This window comes from Armigeres subalbatus, chromosome 2 (assembly GCF_024139115.2).
Source record: "Armigeres subalbatus isolate Guangzhou_Male chromosome 2, GZ_Asu_2, whole genome shotgun sequence".
In the NCBI taxonomy this organism is placed as follows: domain Eukaryota; kingdom Metazoa; phylum Arthropoda; class Insecta; order Diptera; family Culicidae; genus Armigeres; species Armigeres subalbatus.
This window is the reverse complement of record NC_085140.1, coordinates 222,510,983-222,530,920: the sequence shown is the minus strand read 5'-3', so window position 1 is coordinate 222,530,920 and position 19,938 is coordinate 222,510,983. Positions and strand designations below refer to the sequence as shown.

The following is a 19,938-nucleotide window of genomic DNA, read 5'->3' as shown; positions in this document are numbered from 1 at the left end:
ATGGGCTAGCAGCTTCTTCGGATGAACCTGACGCCGACTGGAGTGTCCTTCTCCACCGACTCGATCCTGGGGCCAGATCGCTTCCAGTCGCTCCTGAACATACTGAAAGCGCTCCTCAGTGTCCTCTTCAACTGCAAAAGCCATCGTGCATGCGTGCCTTCCACGAAGCCTGCGGCCATTCTTCCCGTTCTCTACTGTTGTCTTCGCTTGACGTTCTTCCGGCATACGAACAACGTGACCAGCCTCACCGTAGTCTGCCGTGTTAGCAAGCGTTTCTAATAGTCTGTTCTTTATACACCTGGTACACCTGTGATTCATGCGACGCCGCCAGATACCGTTCTCCTGTTTACCGCCGGAGTATTGTCCGCCAGCAGCACCTTTACGCTCAAACACCTGAGAGCTTCCTCCGATCAGTTTTCCCTTAACGTCCATGTCTCTGCATGGCCGTATAAAGCCACCGGAAGAACTGTCCAGAGTAGTATATAGCGCGAGTTTTGTTTTCGTTTGCAGACTACGGGACTTAAGCTGGTTACGAAGTCCCGTACAGCCCCAGTTTGCAGCCGAAATACGCCTTTTCACCTCGCGGGTAACATCATTATCGCACGTCACTATCGTGCCAAGATACAAATTCTTCTACCACTTCAAATTTTTCACCATCTCAGCACTATTTTCGCTACCACCACCACTCAATGAACCCTACGTTGATTTTGGCACAGCGACCATGCAAAATACTGTGTTTCCTGCTGGTATTGATCGTGAAGTCCAATCCTTTCGCTGTCTCCCTCTTAAAAGGCGCAAAAGCCTCTTCCACGGCATCGGCGATCAATTCTGATACAATGATCCGATATCGTTCGCAAAATCCAGGAGCATATGCGTATTTCGGTGATAATGGTACCGCCTTCTTGTCACACCAGTTTCCTGTAATCGCTCCCTCGAGCGCCATATTGAACAGTAGGTTCGAGTGCATACCACCCCTGCTTTAATCCATCTTAAGGTAACAAATGACGTCGATATTTCATCCGCAAACCCTTACACTCTGTTGATTTTTCGATCCGTCCGCTAACGTTATACGAATCAGCCGTATCAGCTTCGCCGGAAAACCATGTTCAAGCTATTAATTTGCCATAATTCATTCCAAGTTTCACTTGAATCGTACGCCGCCTTGAAATCATTGAACAGATGATGCGGTTCAACCCGTGTTGTACTCCTGGAATTTATCAAGGATTTGTCTCAGTGGTAAACATTTCATCCGTCGTTGATCGGTCTTCACCGATGAAACCTTCCAAGGCTTGGTATTCGCCGACGAAGGCGACTTCCCTTCAAGCGGTCTCTCAATCTGTTGAATAGACATACGGGATATACAATTTTGTACGCCGAATTGGTTGAGGGCGGTTCTTCGGTAATTGGCGTATCTCAGTCTGTGCCCTTTCTTAAAGAGAGGGCAAATGAGGCCGGGCTGGCTCTCCCATCCTAAAATCCAAGATGGATGAATCGTGAATTTGGCAGATTGGAACACCTAGTGGTGTATTCTATCTTGCTCTCAACTAAGCTTCCTTTTTAGGTGGGAGCCAATCAGCAGAACAAATATTTTTGTCATCCTCGTTCACTTCTGGATCATTTAATCCGTCGCCATGAAGCTGCACCGTCTTGATAATTCCCTCGTCGACGACGCCTCCGGATGGATCACAGCTAAAAAATGATCCACGAAAACAACGTTCAGCAGTTTGAGAATCCCCGTATTATCGTCGATACTCGTTTGGCTGGAACTGAAGCCCATCGCGAAAAGGAATTGCTTTAGCTGGTGAAAATAGTTGGAGGTCAAACGGGACGTTGGAGGTCTGGAGTATCAAGGCATCGTATTCGACGTGATGATAGCTCTACTGCTGACAAAGATCGTAACGGCACGATTGTACTCTGAAGATCCTGCAGAGCAGGTGCCAGGTTTTGGAAAGGTTCCAGAATCTACAATAGGTGCCTATGGTAAAGGAAGGAAATCCCAAGCCATCCATGAAACTCGTAAAACTGAAAGAACACGCAGCGACCCCTACGATCAGTGCAACGAGGAACATCGTCTCTACGTGTGCCCTACGTTGAACAAGTGGACCCCAGCTCAAAGTAATGCAAAAGTGAAGGAACCTGTTGTTGTGAACCTACAACTGCCTTCAATCCGGCAATCGATCCAACGCGTGCCCATCGAACAAGACGTGTTTGAAGTGTCAACGCAAACGCAAGCACCATACCTTTCTGCATGAGAAACCCAAGCAAGCACCGGAGAAGTGTATCCTACCGGTGCAGAAAGTAAGCATTGCAATCCAGCACCGCTGTTCCAAACAATCAATCGAAGGAACCAAAACAGTGATGCTCTTGAAGGCTCTCGTGATCCTGAGGGACCTCTGCAACAGGAAGATACCGTGCCGCGTGGTTCTGACCTCTGGCTCTTAGGTTAGCTATATATCGTAGGCTGTGGTCGACCGCCTGTCGACAGGAGTCATCCCCACAACTCAACTGAATGTGTCCAAATAGCCATTGCTGTAACGTCGGTTTCGGACCTCTAATAAAACACACGCACGCGTTGTGGAGTAGTCAAAGTTCAACTGAGTGTATTTCCATTCCGTTTCAAAGTCATTCTAATTCTAACAGGTAAATGGTAAACATGTGAAAGTATTATAAATAAAGGTCAGTATCCCAAGGTTTATATAAATCATGTGCACGATACTACATTCCTCCCATTCTTTAAAAATCAATGTTATGTACATCAAAATCTTTCAAATATGCTGGTTGCTTCGATTCTCTTCGGGGCCGAGTTTTCATATCATCTGTCCTTTTGTTCGGTACGTTAGATTCATCACTGCTCGTTTCGATTACCTTAGAATCCGCGCTGGTTGCTTCCATCTCTAGTTGATGTTCGTTTGGCTTTTCTAAGCTATCGGTAATCGTAGGAAATAGTTTCTTCACGTGTGATACATTCCTGTGTATAATCCTTCCTGTTTCTGTTGACTGTAGAGTGCAATCTGAACCATTACGGTGAATTATTCTATACTCCTCCGGATCAAATGCCGTCGAGAGTTTATTATCCTTTTGGATTCTTTTTAAAACAACAGAATCACCGATAGATAAGTCACACACCTTGGCCATTCGTCGTTTATCCGCATACTCCGCTTCCTTCATCTTCCTAATATGATCGCGATCCTGAATCTCTTCCAATATCGTAGTACCCTTGAACATGAGCCCGGGAAGTTTATCCTTTAGCTTTCTTCCAAACATAAGGGCCGATGGAGCTACTCCTGTCGTTGAGTGTGGTGTAGAGTTATGCATTAGAACGAAGGATCGGAGGTCCCACTGCCAGTCAGAACCAGCTGTCTCTTGACTTATTTTCAGGCGTTTACCAATTGATCGATTTATCCTCTCGACCTCCCCATTGGCTTGGGGCCAGTATGGCGTTGTTCTCCTATGCTCGATGCCGTATTGCTTACAGAAATCCTGGAGTTCGCTACTTATGAACTGAGGACCATTGTCCGTTTTAACAGTCTCCGGCATTCCAAACCGACAGAATGTTTCATGCAATGCCTTTATCGTCAAGCTTGCTGTGATTTGTTTCATGATAATTATCTCTGTAAATCGACTGAAATAGTCGATAATAACAAGGAGATTATGTCCCGATGGAAGTGGCCCAACAAAATCAATGGCCAAGTCAGCCCATGCTTTTTCAGGCATCTTGGTTCGAATTAGTGGTTCTGGGTGGTTTGGGGCGGAAACTAAAGTACATAATTTGCACCTTTTCACAAAATCCTCTACTTGCTTGTCTAGATGTGGCCACCAGACTTTTTGCCGCAGTCTCCTTTTCATCGCCACCATCCCTGGGTGTGATTCATGAGCGACTTCTAATGTTCGATGTCTCAAAGTTTCAGGAATAACGAGTCTATCACCCCTCAACAGCAGATTCTGAACGACACACAGTTCTGAATCAAAAGCTTTGAAGTCTTTTACCTGCTCACTCCATCTACCAGTTTGCAAACTTTCGATCACTTTTTGTAAAATTCCATCGTTCGATGTTTCATCGGCAACTTCCTGAACAGTAACAGCATGCGGGATGCTGGCCAGTGCCAGTTGATAGATGCAGCTCTCATCCGAAACGTTGAACTCTGTTGGTTGCGAGACAGCTAACCGTGAGAAAACATCTGCCAAATTGTTTGACCCTGGTTCATACGATACTTCATAGTCATACGCTTGGAGTCGCAATACCCATCTTTCGATCCGTGCACAAGGTTTCGCCCTTTCTCTGAATAAAAAAAGCAACGGTTTGCAATCAGTCACTAGTTTAAACTTCTTGCCGAGAAGGTAAAGCTGAAATTTATCTACAGCCCAAACCAGAGCCAAAGCTTCTTTCTCGGTCTGGAAGTATTTCCGTTCAGTGTCTGTCAACGCTTTGCTCGCAAAAGCTATGGTTCTTCGACGGCCATCTTTATCCTGTTGGAGCAGAACGGCTCCTAAACCCACTGGGCTGGCATCTGCTATCACAATACAACTATCATTGGGGTCATAATATCCAAGACATTGTGACTCACAAATCGCCATTTTGATTTCTTCGAATGCGTTTGAGTGTTTCTCCTGCCATTCAAACTTTTCACCTATACGCAGCATATTACGGAGAACTTCAGTTTTATCCGCCAAAAGAGGGATAAATCGCCCAACGTATGTTACTAAACCTAAAAAGCTTCGTAATTCGGACAAATTCGTCGGTGTTCTAAATGATGCAATGGCCGAAATCTTATTTTCCATTGGTCGAATACCTTCGCTAGATAATGCATGACCAACGAACTCTATACTCGATACGTTGAACACACATTTTTCCTCATTCAAAAGGATTCCGTATTCCTGAATGCGCTCCATAAGTCGGGCCAGCCTAAAGTCATGCTCCTCTTGAGTTCGTCCTGACACCATCAGATCGTCCAGATAGACAACGACTCCTTCCAACCCGGCAATCACGGACTCCATGACTTTCTGGAACAACTCTGGAGCACAGCTTATGCCAAACATGAGCCGCTTGAATCTGTATTAAGTTATTTTTAAGTCAAATGTACAGATAAAATTTTATTACGGAAACCAATAAATAAACAAAAAAAAATTTTAGTTTAAATTCAGTTTATTACTCAAATCTCTGTCATTTAATTACCTGAACAAACCTTGCTTTGTAATGAAAGTTGTAACCTCCCTTGAACGTTTCGCAATTTCAACCTGGTGGTAGGCTTCCTTTATGTCCAACTTTGAAAAACGAATGGCCCCATTTATTCCACCAAACAGTTCCTCGACGATCGGCAATGGATGAGTTTCTCTTAGAATCGCCTTGTTCACTCTGCGCATGTCCACACACAATCGAATCTCTCCATTGTCTTTGAGAATAGGTACAATGGGAGATACCCACGGTGACGGCTCATCGACTTTCTCGATGATGTCTCGATCCAGCAAGCTTTGTAGCTTTTCGGTAATTTTAGCTTCCAGCGCAAATGGTGCCCTTCTGTAAGGTTGTTGGACCGGTTTTACATTGGGATCGACAGGAATTTCTACTAAAACTCCTTTTATTTTCGGAAATATTTCCGAGGCTTGAACGGATCCCACATTATAGCCTATTTTTAAAACCTTCAGTTCTTTAGCAGTCTCGTCTCCCAGTAGGCTTTGTGTTCCATTCTCAGCGACATAGAACGTTGCTATCGCTTTGCTGTCGCCGGCTACGATTACCGCCGTGAACATACCAATGATTTTCAAGGGAGTTGCAGACCCATATGCCTTGAAGGAGCGATTTACCTTGGTACTATACGTTAGCTTTGCACCCTTAGCTTGTAATGTTTTCCATGTGCGGCAGTCAATGAGATTGGCTGCAGCTCCTGAATCGATGGTCATTTCAACTCCAACTCCTCCAACTATGAACCTGAAAACATTCTCGCCCATCACGTAGCATATCTCTGCATCCGTATTACTCCTTGGTTTGTCATCGCTTGTCTTGGTTTGGACATTTGTCTCATACACCGCTTTAATTCTCTTGTTTGGAACCATCTCGTTCGCCTCCTCGATTTGGCGTTTTGTGCACCATTTCGCAAAATGGCCAAAACTGCAGCATTTTCGACATTGTGCATCCTTTGCAATACAAACTGAGCCTCCCCTTAAATGTCCTCGACGACCGCATCCGAAACAAATTCTTGCATCAAAGTTAGGATGACGCTCATCAGTTCCTTTAACGGCCATTCGTGGGTTTGACGGTACATTCCAGTTCGGTCTACCGTCCGGCTTGAAACGAGATTGTGTATTCACGTACTGTCTTCGATCTCCTCGGAAATCATGGGATCGGTCGAGGGATCGGTATCCAGACACGCTGGGCGGAACCTTCCTCTGGAAGTTTACCTTGTTCACTGTTTCAACTGTCGCCTTATATTTCTCTGTTTGACTCATTTCCTTGCACTGCAATTCTACGTCTTCCATAGTCTTCCCGATCGCAACCACTTCTTCCAAAGGACGGTCTTTTTCCAGAACTTTTTTCCGAAGTGCGGATGAACTGCATTTCTCCGCTATTTGATCTATGATCATACTCTCGGTTACTGAAGTCCCCTTCAGGTCAAAATCACACCGTTTTGCTTGAACACGTAGCTTCATCACGAAGTCTCCAAATCTTTCTCCGGGCAGCTGTGCGATCTGCCGAAACACATGTCTTTCGTATGTTCGTCTACGACATGGCTGGAAATGAGCTTCAAGTGTTGAGATAGCAACGTCGTAGAAGGGCGGATCAGGGGTAACGTGGGGAATATCATGAACACCAGGCAGATTGTCGAATATATCTTGGAGGTCTGGACCACCAAGATGTAGCAGCTGATTACGCATTTCCCGCTGACCAGTTATTCCACTGGCAGCCAAGAAATATTCCAAGCTGCGTTTCCACTTCCTCCATTCAGTAGCAAGTTGTGACTGGTCGATCTTCATGTCAAAAGGTCTTATCGGTCGGAATGAGTCCATCTGCTTCAAACAATTTTTTTTAAAGATTTTTTTTGTAATTTTAATGAGATTTATTCTTAGTATCTCAAAGTGCATTTTCAATATTTCCGACCATAACAAAACGAATAAAAAAATGTGTAAATATAAACCACACAGAGTAAGATATTTTAATATATACCCAATCCACATATACGCTACGTTTATACAAAACAGGTATTAACTCGATCAGTTCTAAATAATACGACATATATATTACTTACTCTCGAGATTTTTATTTTATTTTAAATAACAAATCCATCAATGCTTTTTTTTCTACTCTCTTCATTTATCTTTGTAGACCATTCTTTTACCCCAGTAACCTCTCAATCTTCCATAACCATCCATGTAGAACCATAAATACAATAAAGTGAATCCAGTACTCGACTCATTTCACTATTGCTCATCTCCCCTTTCTTGCTTTCTTTTGGTGAATCCAGTTCTCGACTCATTTCACCATGCAACATTTTATTATAATAAATATTAGGTACAAGGTGAATCCAGTACTCGACTCATTTCACCTACCTATTTTGTATTTCAGTTTGCTATCGATAATTTTTGTCTAAGTAGTCTACACATTTTACTTCACGAAATTTTGCTCTTTTTTTAATTTTATTTGCAGCCATTTTACTATAAATTCATCAGTTAAATCTAGACTTCTTATTGTTTATTCGAAGTGAATCCAGTTTTCAACTCATTTCAACTCCGACCGACAAACATTATATAACATTGTAAAGGAAATGAATCCAGTAATCTACTCATTTCACTTCACGGCATTTTAGGTTGTTGTATTCGTTTGTTCAATTATACAAACAACAATCGTGGTGGCAGCTCAACTCCGAGAACATGACCGGAAGTAACCAAACCATACACACACGACGAAATGAACTCTAGTATGCGTGTACCCAACGTTACTTATCTCAATGGATTTAGACTCATTTTACATCCACACCCAAATCAGTTAAAACACCTTCCATACATAAAAACACTTGTTTTAGACTTACCAGAATTCTTCTTCGTCCTGCGCAGTTCGTAGGGATTGGGAATTGTCCATACAGTTAGCACAGTTACCCACACATTCTAAATATCTACCTTGTTTTCATGCTCCACCACCACACTCGAGTATTCGAATATAGTCGTCTTGGGATCTCACACACATATTCCAAAGATAGAACGAGGTTATATATGTGTCACCTAACCTCATTTTCATGTTCCACCACCAGACTCGAGAACTCGACACTAGTTTTCATGTGAGCTCGCCTCGTCCTTCCTCGCACCGTAATACAAACACTTATAGCCAAACAGCAATAGCTTAGTATCAAATTATACTAATAAATAAATCATATCCCCCACAACTTTCATTAACCTTTAATTATCACTTCAATAGCTTCTTTTACATTCCATTTCAACACCATCCCCCCAGACACCGAATTACTCGTCTTGCTCATCTTCCTTTCAGAAAATGCAAACTCACTATATAACCTCAAAATTTTATTCATTCTTCCTCGAATTCCGGTTGTCGACAATTTTCTACGCAAACTGTTCTTCGTCCACAACTTCACAATTCCTTTTCCTTGTGTCTGATAGGTGACAACCATACCACCACCTCCATTGTTGAATCCATTTTCACACTAAATCCGTGCCCAAAACTGTATCCATTTGAAAACAAAAAAAACACATATCTTTTGTAAAATTCTTTCGAATCATTGCCACCATTTTCTTTTAATCCTGTTACTCCAATCTTTTGTTTTCATTATAAACATTTATTTTTAAAACTTCACACGACTTTCAACCAATAATTTATTTTCCACGACATGTGGCGTTCTGCCCCAGGTTTTTTCCATCCGCCATTTTGTTATGTCCAAATTGAAAATGCACCTCAGATTATTTTTTTATTATTATTTCTTAGCTCACCGTAGCTTTCAACAACTTTACAAACGGCAAATGAGTATTAATTAACCACTTCACTTTTTCACGAAATAGCGAAAATCGACTTTTTATTCAAATTTCTACCTCGTCGCCAATGTAACGTCGGTTTCGGACCTCTAATAAAACACACGCACGCGTTGTGGAGTAGTCAAAGTTCAACTGAGTGTATTTCCATTCCGTTTCAAAGTCATTCTAATTCTAACAGGTAAATGGTAAACATGTGAAAGTATTATAAATAAAGGTCAGTATCCCAAGGTTTATATAAATCATGTGCACGATACTACAATTGCCAACTAGCATTTTCCTTGCTGAACTCGATTTCAACACGCCTGACCAAATTTACATGCTGCTTGGCGTATCCCACTTCCTGCGTTTGCTCAAATCGCTGGAGTCGTAGAAGATCTAGAAATCGAACAGCAGGGCCACATCGCCACCACAGCCACACTTTTCGAAACGATGAAGAAATTTTGGGAGGTCAAATAAGTCCATGATGCCGACGAGCCCACCAAGTGTGTGAGATCTTCCTGGACATTCATCTTCGAGACGAGAGCCGTTCTGCGGGTATCTAGTTCCAGCACAAAACTCTGTGTGGTCTTTAATGCGTTAGGGAAGGCCTCACCATCCGACACAGCTCTCAACCAAGATGAATACACTAGTAGGTGCTCCAATCTGCCAAGTTGATGGAAGAGAAGAAGGCGGAGGTGAAAAATTCATTTTCAGTGCAAAACGAAAACAAACGGGCTGGCTCTCCCATCCTAAAATCCAAGATGGCTGAATCGTGAATTTGGCAGATTGGAACACCTAGTGGTGTATTCATCTTGCTCTCAACCAAGCCTTTTTAGTGGGAGCCACTGTGCAGAACAACATTTTTGTCATCCTCGTTCACTCCTGGAAGCACTATGTTGTAATCACGGTTGATATATGAAATAGGTATCGGCATATCAAGGTTCAACCAGCTCATTCATGCTTTCTCCGTCCTGAAATTGACAATGGTGATATATGGAGTAGGATACACCCCCTTTCTTACAACCAGATGCTTGCTACAGTTAAACATCGACGAAGTCAACTCCTTCTCAATGGCGACCAAGATAACCCTTGACTACATCCTGTCTGGAGCCAACATCATTCCAGAAACTATCGAGTGTCAAATTCAGCTCTTTGGCGTGCTGAAAACTACCTATCCATAATTGGAGCTCTAACGCGTCTGAGCTGCTGCACCGTATCCCTGAAGCTGATCGTAAGGAGTTGGAAAAACTGAGTGATGGCTGCGATGAAGTGATACATAGTAACACTGGGCTGACCTGGAGTCCACAGCGGGATGAACTTACATGTTCATTTACACATGTTCTTTGTGCCTATTATTGACCTCCCTTGTTTGCTTGTAATGAACCGTTTAGCATTTTATTATTTACAAATTAGTCAAAAGGGTCAGGTGGGGCAAGACGGGGGTAAGGGTAAGCTGCCCTTCTACGCATAATTGTCCCATGTTAGGTTTTGGAGATTTCAACTTTTTATCACAGAGCGCTATATTTTGATGTATATTTTCCGAAAACACTCAAAGATAATGAACTTTGTATGAGAAATCAGTGAAAACAACATCAAGTCTGTTTGTTCCATGGGGATGTTCATTATTTGACTTTTGAGCGGTGCCGAAATTCATTTTGAATGAACTCGATGTATGAAAGATTGTTCATTTTTAGTAAACACCGCACCGCTTAAACGTCATTGTGTTCATTCGATGCCCCTCCCCATAGTTGAATTTCTACGCGTAAGGAATAAATTTATCTTAATAACAGGAACTGTTATTTTTTCGAACGGTGCTCATAGGAATGGTACTTACTGCTTATATCTTGCATGCCTAGTCACTTTTAGTGGTGAATAAGGCCAGCTTGAAGGGTTTTCATCAAGTTTTATTCACTGACACTCAACCACTTCAACCACGTGGACAGCAAAATTTCAGTAATTATCAACGAAATCAAACACTCAACGGGACTAATATACGTAGAAACGCACAAACAAGTGCTGTTGTTCTCGGCATAACTGTCTCGCTAAACTATTTTATGAACTCAGGTTGAAAATAATGTTCATAGTCGTGAAATATGAATTACATCATTAAACGACTGCCGGTGAGATTAGTCGAATTGCCGAGATATTAGCTATATGTGTGTCCAGGCAATCCTATAATTTCGAACTTTGTTTGTAGTGATGAGCTCTGTGATCCTGATGTTCATTTCGTTGACAATTTTTCTTTAGTGTTCTAATTGCATCAAAACTCAAAGATTTTCACTACAATATTGTTTATTAATCTATGCTTGACATTCAATACTTGACAAGTGTGTATTTGCCGATTTACCTTCCAAAGGAATTGAAATCCTCAGTTACGATGTATTCCACGTGATCTTTTCCAGCTTACTCGTTGATTCGATAATCGGACTGTTTCGAAATGATGATGATTACTTTTTAAAATGATTAATGATTAAGGTGGGAATCGTATTATGGTTATTTTTGCTATAAAAAAGATTCACGTTTTTCGTTAGAAAAGCTTGACATATTGCTATCGAACATCTATTTGATTAACTCAATTCTACAAATAAACTTGAATGAATAAACGTGAAACTGAAAAAGTATAGTATACTCTTCATATAATGCACAGAAAAGCATGCAATCGTTTTTATTTACCACATATTTACTGTATTACTATTACATCATAATCCCAATCAAATCGAGTTGAATCAAGAAACAATATTAAAATATTTGTTTTTGAAACATCAATCCGTTTCTTATTGCTGATTTACGTTTGCGATGATTTTTTAAAAGTTTTTTTATTTGTATCGAGATTTGCGGTTTAATCTGTTTATATAAGATATATCAAATATTCAGCATGTTTGAAATCAGCTCCTCGCAAATTCCATATTAAAAAAATTGGTGGGATTTCAATTGCTGATGTTCAATATCATCAGGATTTATCTGCTCTTTGAATGACAAAATTTTCAATACTTGTACGTGAACACATTTTCTTAGGTTAATGGTTACATGCTTCAAATGGCTACTAATTTGATTTATTTATTTGTTTGATTGAATATTTTTTTGTTTTCGTCCATCTACAGGTAAAAATCCATCTAGTGAATAATTTTGGCCGGCTAACGTAACTGTATTACCATTGTACAGTAGCAATTCGATTATTGCCATTTTACTAATTGGAATGCCATTTTCCTAGAATTAAGAAAAACATGTCGAATGTCGGTAATCGGTATCAATGTCAAATGACAAGAATGCATAACAAATTGCATTCATATTAAAAATAATTTACGTCTGACAACTGAATGTAAACTTTTTTCAATTAAAAGTGATAGAGGAAATGTAGACAGGGCAGTACACGGACGAGCTCTCCAAGGCCAGAATCACCAACATCAATGTCACTGTATAGGGCGTATAAAATAAAAGTGGGTGGTAATCTATTTGCTGCAAAAACATCACAAACACAGCGAGAGGAATACAGCGGATTCACGCACACTTTTGTGCATTTGGAGAAGCCAATAGAAATTAGAAAACAACAAGACCATTAACTATTAAAATTGACATTTACTGGCCTTGCTGTTTTCAAACATTTATAAACGGATTCGTTTGTATACAGTGACTATAATAATAGTGCCGTCTAGTGTCAAATTTGAAACAGAATAATCTATCAGTCGTACACGCCCGTTCCAAATGAGTATGGGAACTGTCAAACGTGGAACAAGGCGGTACTGTTCCTTATGGACTCCGTTCGTGCAGTGCCATATATTCTCAATCCAGTTGAAAACCGGAATTGGGGGATAGCGAAGTTGGATTTTTCTCACAATCCGTACGTTAAACCTAACTTCGGAAGTGGTGCGCTGTTTTCATATCGCGAAGAGCTATTCAGCGCACCACTTCCGAAGTTAGGTTTAACGTACGGATTGTGAGAAAAATCCAACTTCGCTAGCACCCAATTTCGGGTTTCAACTTGATTGAGTATATTGTTATAGCCTACTATATCCTCAAAACTCAAAAGTTTTATTTCATTCAGCTTTTTTCTTTCTTTTATTTCAAAATACCCTTTAATGCAAAAACAAAAAATAGTGTTATGTCCTCAAAAATGATACAGTATTTTAGAGCCACATTGACAATACAACTTCGATGATTTATTTATCTTGCAGTATAGTCATTCTTGGTCACGATTGTTTTCTTAAAATATCTGGTACGATGGTTGGGATATATAAACACATATGTTTGCATACATATTAGTTACTTACTAATGAGACTGTGGTGTATTTTATAATCTCTTGAATTCACAGTTTGTAAATATTCATTTATTAAAAATGATCAACGTACATAAAATAACTATCAATTAAAATATTTGGCACGTAATAATGGATGCTCGTTATGTATTGTTTTTAAGCTTTAACTAGTAGTACATGCTACACTACATGAGCATAGATTTTCGATTGAGAAACACTTTTTTTTTGTTTTTATGAGCGCCACACTACGTTTTTAGTTTTGTTTAATAATACAATGAATTTTGATCTCTCAATTTTCATTTTTACAAAGTATTCGAGATTTTTTTCTGCTGTAAGATCATTGGTAGAAAAAAGTTTACTTCTCTAGGTCTAGAACGATCGAAATCTATGATAGAAGTTTATCGAGTGGTCGTTTGTATACTATATACTTTATAATATAAATAACATAAAAGCAAAGTTATATAAAAGAACAAAAATGTTTGAAACAATTTTTAATCCTATATTTAAATAACACTTACGAACTAACTAAATGTACCTATATTGCAAGTTATTTTAGATATAAAAAATACGAAGAAACGTTTAGATACGCTCAGTCACGTAAACTTTGCAGTTGGCTGGTGAATTTGAACGTCTTACTGCGAAAGGAATAATTATGCCTAGGCCTGTTAGAACCACTCCGATCGAATTTATGATTATTCCCTCTTCAATGGTTTGTTGGTAGCTGTCTCTGTAAAAGAAAAGGTTTCGATTTTGGATGAGATTAAGAAAAAAAACCCTGATTAATCTTCCTAGCGGTGATGGAGCCTTTCTCGTGTGTAATAAAAATAGTATTTTGGCCATAACTTCTTAACTGCAAATCGGTTAAGGATAACTTGAAAAAGGCGTGACAAATTTTTTAATTGCTTTTTTCTGTAAAAAAATGGTATTTTGGCCATAACTTTTGAGCCCATAGTCCGATCTGGCCAATTTTCAATAGGAAACAATGGGACAGGATTCTGCGTTGAATGGATGTCTAAAAGCGAACAGGAATACACCTGAATAGGACGCAAACCACCTTAGCCAAGCCACAATTTCGTTCAGCGCTTAACCCAAGTTCCTTTTAAGAATGATTGGGCATGTGTGTGTTACCGGTACACTCATACCGCCAAATAAATTAAGCGGTTCAACTGTCACAAAACCTCGCGCTTTTTCGTCTTCATTTTTCACCGAGTCGAGTGCGGTTCGGCCAAAGCTTTACCTTGCTGTTCTGGGGCAATCAACAAATTCCTGATAGCGACACCAGGCGTTGGCATATCTCTGGATCGAAAAATTCCCCCTGTCGTAGACAATGGAAGGAAACGCCCAACACATTACGGAAAACCGCAATTTTTCAAGCACTTCTGGAACTGCTGGATGGAGCTGGTTAGACTTAACCGTTATATGGTGGTTGAACATCAATGTACAGGTGAGTTCGATTAGACTTTATGAAGCATTATGCCAACTAGCATATTGGAATTGTCTAATACCAACTAAGAGTATTTGTTCGGTTCCGAACGTGTAATTTTTGTTTATTTTTTTGTATTGTTTTTGTAAATTTTCCCATACGTGATTTGAAACCATTACCCCCTAATAATTTGTAAAATCCAATAGCCATACATTGCTATAGCCCTTTTCCCCCTATTCCCAAAATGAAAAATAACTGTAAACACCGTCTTGCCTCTTCCCTGTATGTCATGTCCAATGCAAGCTTCATCCACCAGGTTAGGTTTTTGTTTTCTTTTGTTGGCGTTGCCATCGTAATGGGTGGAGCTTATTAGGTGTCAATTGACACACACACAAACAAGCAAACCATGTATAAAAAAGCCGCTGCTGCGCAGTGAATTTTGATTTGTATTTTGTCGCTACGGAATAAATACCTAGAGGAAAAGCGAAACCCGGAGTTTTTTCTACCAGAAGCACCTCCCGATCCAGATTCCACTGCGCTGCTGCCGGAGAGCCGATCGCTGCTGCTGATCCACTGCCATACAGTCCACCCGTTCTGCCGCTCATCGGAGCATCGTCGAAGGAAGCCAAGGAGGAAGCAACAGTCAAGAATTGTCCCTTCGATACGATCCACATTAGACCCCACCAGTGGTAATCTAATGTGGACACCGTTTCGACTGCACACGGACAATCTGTTGCTTTCCTCAGTCAAGATCCCGCTGCTGGAGCCTCAACAAGAGACAACATTGTGTCCCAGCGAGCCGATCCACTATAAGACCCTTCCGGTAATCTTTTGTGGATATCGGTTCGCCTTGCACATGGATTACATGTTGTTCTCTGGCCTGTTGAGTGTTGGCCAGTAGCAACATTTTGACTGCACCCCCGGAAGGAAGAGTCCGTTTCCCGTTCCCATTTGTGACGTTGTGCACCGCACATTGTTTGGTCCAAATCGACCCGGATAGCAGCATCAGTGCCTTGCAGCTGCAGTAGGAATTCCCCATTTTGGCTCTGGTAGTATTTCCGTCGTGAGCCGACCATCCGATCGGCATCGTTCGCGTCCGAAAAGTACAGTCCGCGCGAGTGAAGTGAAAAATTGAAACACGTCCGAACAAGTTTCGGCCAAGACAGTATAGTTGTGTGTGTGCCCGCTTGGGGCGAAGATAGATAGAGACAGTAAAGTAGTGAAGTGAGTGTGTGGTGCATCAATGTCGTTGAAGCACACGCCCCAGAAAAGTGCTAACGACACAATGGCGGAGTTGAAAACACTTGTGCACCTCCGTGGCCAAGCGAAGGCCAAGGTGACCAGGATCCGGAAAGCAGTTGAAGGTGTCGAAGAAGCCGGTGTCGTTCAATTTACCCTCGCCCAGCTGAGGGTGTATGTGAGGAATTTGGAGTCTCACTTCCAGGAGTACCTCAATTTTCATCACCAAATCACCGCAATGCTATCACCGGAGAAGCTAGACGACAATGACGCAACGTACATCCAGTTTGAGAACCATCATATGGAAACCGCAACTATGGTGGAAGCTTTAATTGAATCCGCAACCCCGCAAGTCACTCCCGTCCAACCTTCAGGTGCTCAGCAGTCGCAGATTGTTGTTCAGCAGCAACCGCTTCCGCTTCCCATCCCCTCCTTTGATGGGAAGCCGGAAAACTGGCCACGATTCAAACAAATATTTTCGGATATCATGGCCCGATCGAAGGATTCCAACGCAGTGAAGCTACACCACCTTGAGAGAGCATTAGCAGGAGGCTCAGCTGCCAAGATTCTCGACCCGAAAACACTTAGCGAAGGCAACTTCACCCACGCCTGGGCGCTGCTGCTTGACATTTTTGAGGACGAGAGGAAGGCAGTCGATGCTCACATCCATGGGTTGCTGAGCCTAAAGCGGATGAGCAAGGAATGTTCCAAGCAGCTGAGGGAGCTGCTGAACGAAGTAACCCGCCACGTCGAGGGATTGAAGCTTTTGAAGCAGGATTTGGAAGGCGTTTCTGAAAGGTTTGTCGTCGTAGTTCTGTCCGATGCGTTCGATCCTGAGACGAGGAAGCAGTGGGAAGCCACCATTCCCCATAAGGAAATCCCGACATACGAAGACACCGTGCAGTATCTGAAGGAACGATGTTCGTTGTTGGAGCGTTGTGAAGCAAGCCATCCGAGACCGACGTCAGCTAAGGAGTCCAGCCTGAAATCCATCCCCAAACCCCCACCGGCGAGATCGTTCGCTATGGTTACACCGGTAACTAATAGTGAGACAATGTGTGAGATCTGCAGTGCGAGCCACCCCAATTTCAAGTGCGACAAGTTCCTATCCCTGACGGTACCCCAGCGTAGAATCAAGGTAAGAGAGCTTAATATTTGTTTCAATTGCCTGAGGAAAGGCCATATTGCCTCAAAATGCCCTTCGACAAAATCTTGCCAGGAGTGTCAAAGCAGACACAATACACTACTTCATGAGCCCAAGTTTGCCAAACCAAATCCAAAGCCCGTTGTTGAGTCCCCAAGATCCAAACCTGAACCCACCCAAATTGTTGGAAGTACTCATGTTCCGCCCACTGTTGAAAGTGTTTCGTCCTTGTCCAATCCCGTACATAAGGTTTCTCGTTCCGATGGCACGCTTTTGCTCACGGCCATGGTTGATGTCCTTGACTGCCATGGAAATACCCACCCTTGTCGCGCATTCCTCGATTGTGGTTCCCAACCACATCTAGTTTCCCGTTCCTTTGTGGAAGGCTTGGGAATCAGCCAGTTACCCACCCATGTGCAAGTATTTGGAGCAGCCGGTAAAAGATCGGTACTTGATAAGAAAACAACACTTACATTCCGTTCCCGTTGTATGAACTACCAAGCTCAAATCGAGTGTTTGGTCACCGATGTGGTGACAGGTACCCTCCCTGGTCAAAAATTGGATCCTCGATCATGGAAAATTCCCTCTGGTTTGTTGCTTGCCGATCCTACCTTCCATATCCCAGGTGAAATCCAATTATTGATTGGAGTTAAACTGTTCTTCCATTTGATGCTGCCCGGACAGTTGATGCTAGGCAACAGGCTACCCATTCTTAAGGAAACCAGATTGGGGTGGGTTGTTGCTGGTGGTGCTGACGATGTGGATGATAATCAGCATTGCTATACAGCCAGTCTACGGCCATTATCAGAATGTATGGAGAAGTTTTGGTCTGTTGAGGCTGTTGAGTCTGTCGATGCCGTGTCCAAGGAGGAGCAGGATTGTGAGCAAATCTTCAATTCCACTACCATTCGTAACCTGGATGGAACCTACACTGTCCAACTACCGTTGAAGGAATCAGTAAGCGAGCTTGGAACCAACCGAACGTTAGCTTTGAAACGATTTCACATGCTAGAGCAACGATTATCCAAAAATGCTGAGTTGAAGAATGCGTACACTGACTTCATTAATGAGTACAAGGATTTGTCCCATTGTAAGCAAGTTTCCGATTTTGACGTCCCCCCTGGAAAGTTGGTTCACTACTTGCCCCATCACGCAGTCCTAAAACCAAGCAGTTCCACCACCCGTTTAAGAGTTGTTTTTGACGCCTCGCTTTGAACAACAGGACCATCTCTAAATAATGTCCTAATGATCGGTCCCACTGTTCAGGATGACCTGTTTTCCATAATTCTTCGATTCCGTAAACATCGCTTCGCAATAACAGCCGACATTTCCAAAATGTATAGACGAATTCGTGTTGATGAGAAGCATTCCAGTCTACAGAGAATTTTTTGGAGGGATAATCCCAATGACCCACTCCAGATCCTCGAATTGACAACCGTGACCTACGGGACTGCCAGCGCCCCGTATTTGGCTACTCGAACATTGGTACAACTTGCCCGAGATGAATCCCAGCGTTTCCCAATAGCGTCAAGGATCGTAGAAGAAGACGTCTACGTAGATGACGTGGTAACAGGAGCAGATACCATCGACCAAGCTATTCAGCTTCGTTCTGACTTGACGAATTTGATGATGTCAGGAGGTTTCCCGGTTCATAAATGGTGTGCAAGCGATGCAACCATTCTGGACACCGTCGCTGAGGAAGACCGGGAGAAGTATTTGGAATTTGAAAATTCTGATGTGAACAAAGTCATAAAAACTCTAGGCCTACTATGGGATCCTGATGCCGATTCCTTCCGCTTTCATTGTGGATTGCCATTCCAACTTTTGACACCGCCAACCAAACGTATCGTACTCTCTGAAATCGCTCGGTTGTTTGATCCGTTAGGAATGGTTGCTCCCGTGATCGTCCTAGCGAAGGAGATCATGCAACGTTTATGGAAGGATGAAGTAGGATGGGACGACCGCTTGGAAGGTGATATTCTGCAGTCTTGGCTTACGTTTAGACAATCCTTGAAGTACGTTGAAATGATAAAAATTCCTCGCTTCGTTGGATTGGTGGACGCTGAATGTATCGAAATACATGGTTTTGCCGACGCTTCCAGTCGTGCTTATGGAGCAGTTATTTACGTGAGAGTTGTTTCTAGCACTGATGTTAAAGTTTCGCTACTCTGCAGCAAGTCAAGGATTGCCCCACTTAAGCCATTGACAATTCCCAAAATGGAGTTGTGTGCCGCCTTATTGTTGTCCAGATTGGTTCCCAAGTGTGTATTATCGTTGAAGATTGACATTCAGCGTATCTGTTTGTGGTCTGACAGCCAAATTGTACTCGCTTGGTTACAAAAGCCCGCCAGCCAACTCGATGTTTTGTCCGCAATCGTGTGACGGAGATCAATTCATCCACCAATGATTGCGTTTGGTCGTATGTCCGTTCCGAAGACAACCCGGCAGATGTGGTATCTAGAGGGCAGTTGCCTCAGAGTCTTGCGATGAATAGTCTGTGGTGGAACGGACCACCCTTTTGAACCTATACCAATATGATGTCGCCGTTCCAGACTCGTTACCAGAGTCAGAAGTACCGAACATGATTCCGATGTTACCGACTACCTGTGTTCCAGTTGTTCTACAAGACGTTCCTTTTCTCGAAACCTTTGGTTCATTCCGAAAACTACAGAGAGTTGTTGGTTATGTTTTACGTTTTGCGAACAACTGCAGACTCAATCGCGCAGATCGAGTATGTCATAACCATTTGACAGTATCTGAATTGCGCAAATCGCTGATTGCTATTGTTGGATTGTGTCAACGCCTTGAATTGTCCGATGAATTTGACTTAATTTCCTTGGGAAAGCCCAGCCGTCGTTTAGCAGCACTAGATCCTGTATTGGTAGATGGCTTGCTGAGAGTAGGAGGAAGACTAGAAAACTCTCGCT

The 19,938-nt window shown here is 42.3% G+C and overlaps 2 protein-coding genes across 6 annotated transcripts in view; both read right to left on the bottom strand.

The window, feature by feature from the left end:
- Positions 1–2,733: 2,733 nt before the first annotated feature.
- On the bottom strand, positions 2,734–6,969 carry LOC134209572 (uncharacterized). The gene is made up of 6 exons (XM_062685570.1): positions 5,174–6,969; positions 4,791–5,050; positions 4,005–4,196; positions 3,387–3,584; positions 3,127–3,284; positions 2,734–2,997 (listed from the first exon to the last, which is right to left on the bottom strand). The coding sequence occupies exons 1-6, from the start codon at positions 6,967–6,969 to the stop codon at positions 2,734–2,736; spliced, it is 2,868 nt and encodes a 955-aa protein (XP_062541554.1).
- A 4,257-nt stretch (positions 6,970–11,226) lies between these two features.
- The window catches only part of LOC134211728 (transmembrane ascorbate-dependent reductase CYB561), an 82,321-nt gene continuing 73,609 nt past the window's right edge, over positions 11,227–19,938 (bottom strand). For all 5 annotated transcript variants that reach the window (XM_062688893.1, XM_062688896.1, XM_062688894.1 and 2 more), the window contains one exon: positions 11,227–13,932. In XM_062688893.1, coding sequence (XP_062544877.1) covers positions 13,785–13,932 — 148 coding nt within the window. In that variant the 3' untranslated portion in view covers positions 11,227–13,784. The remainder of the gene's footprint in view (positions 13,933–19,938) is intronic.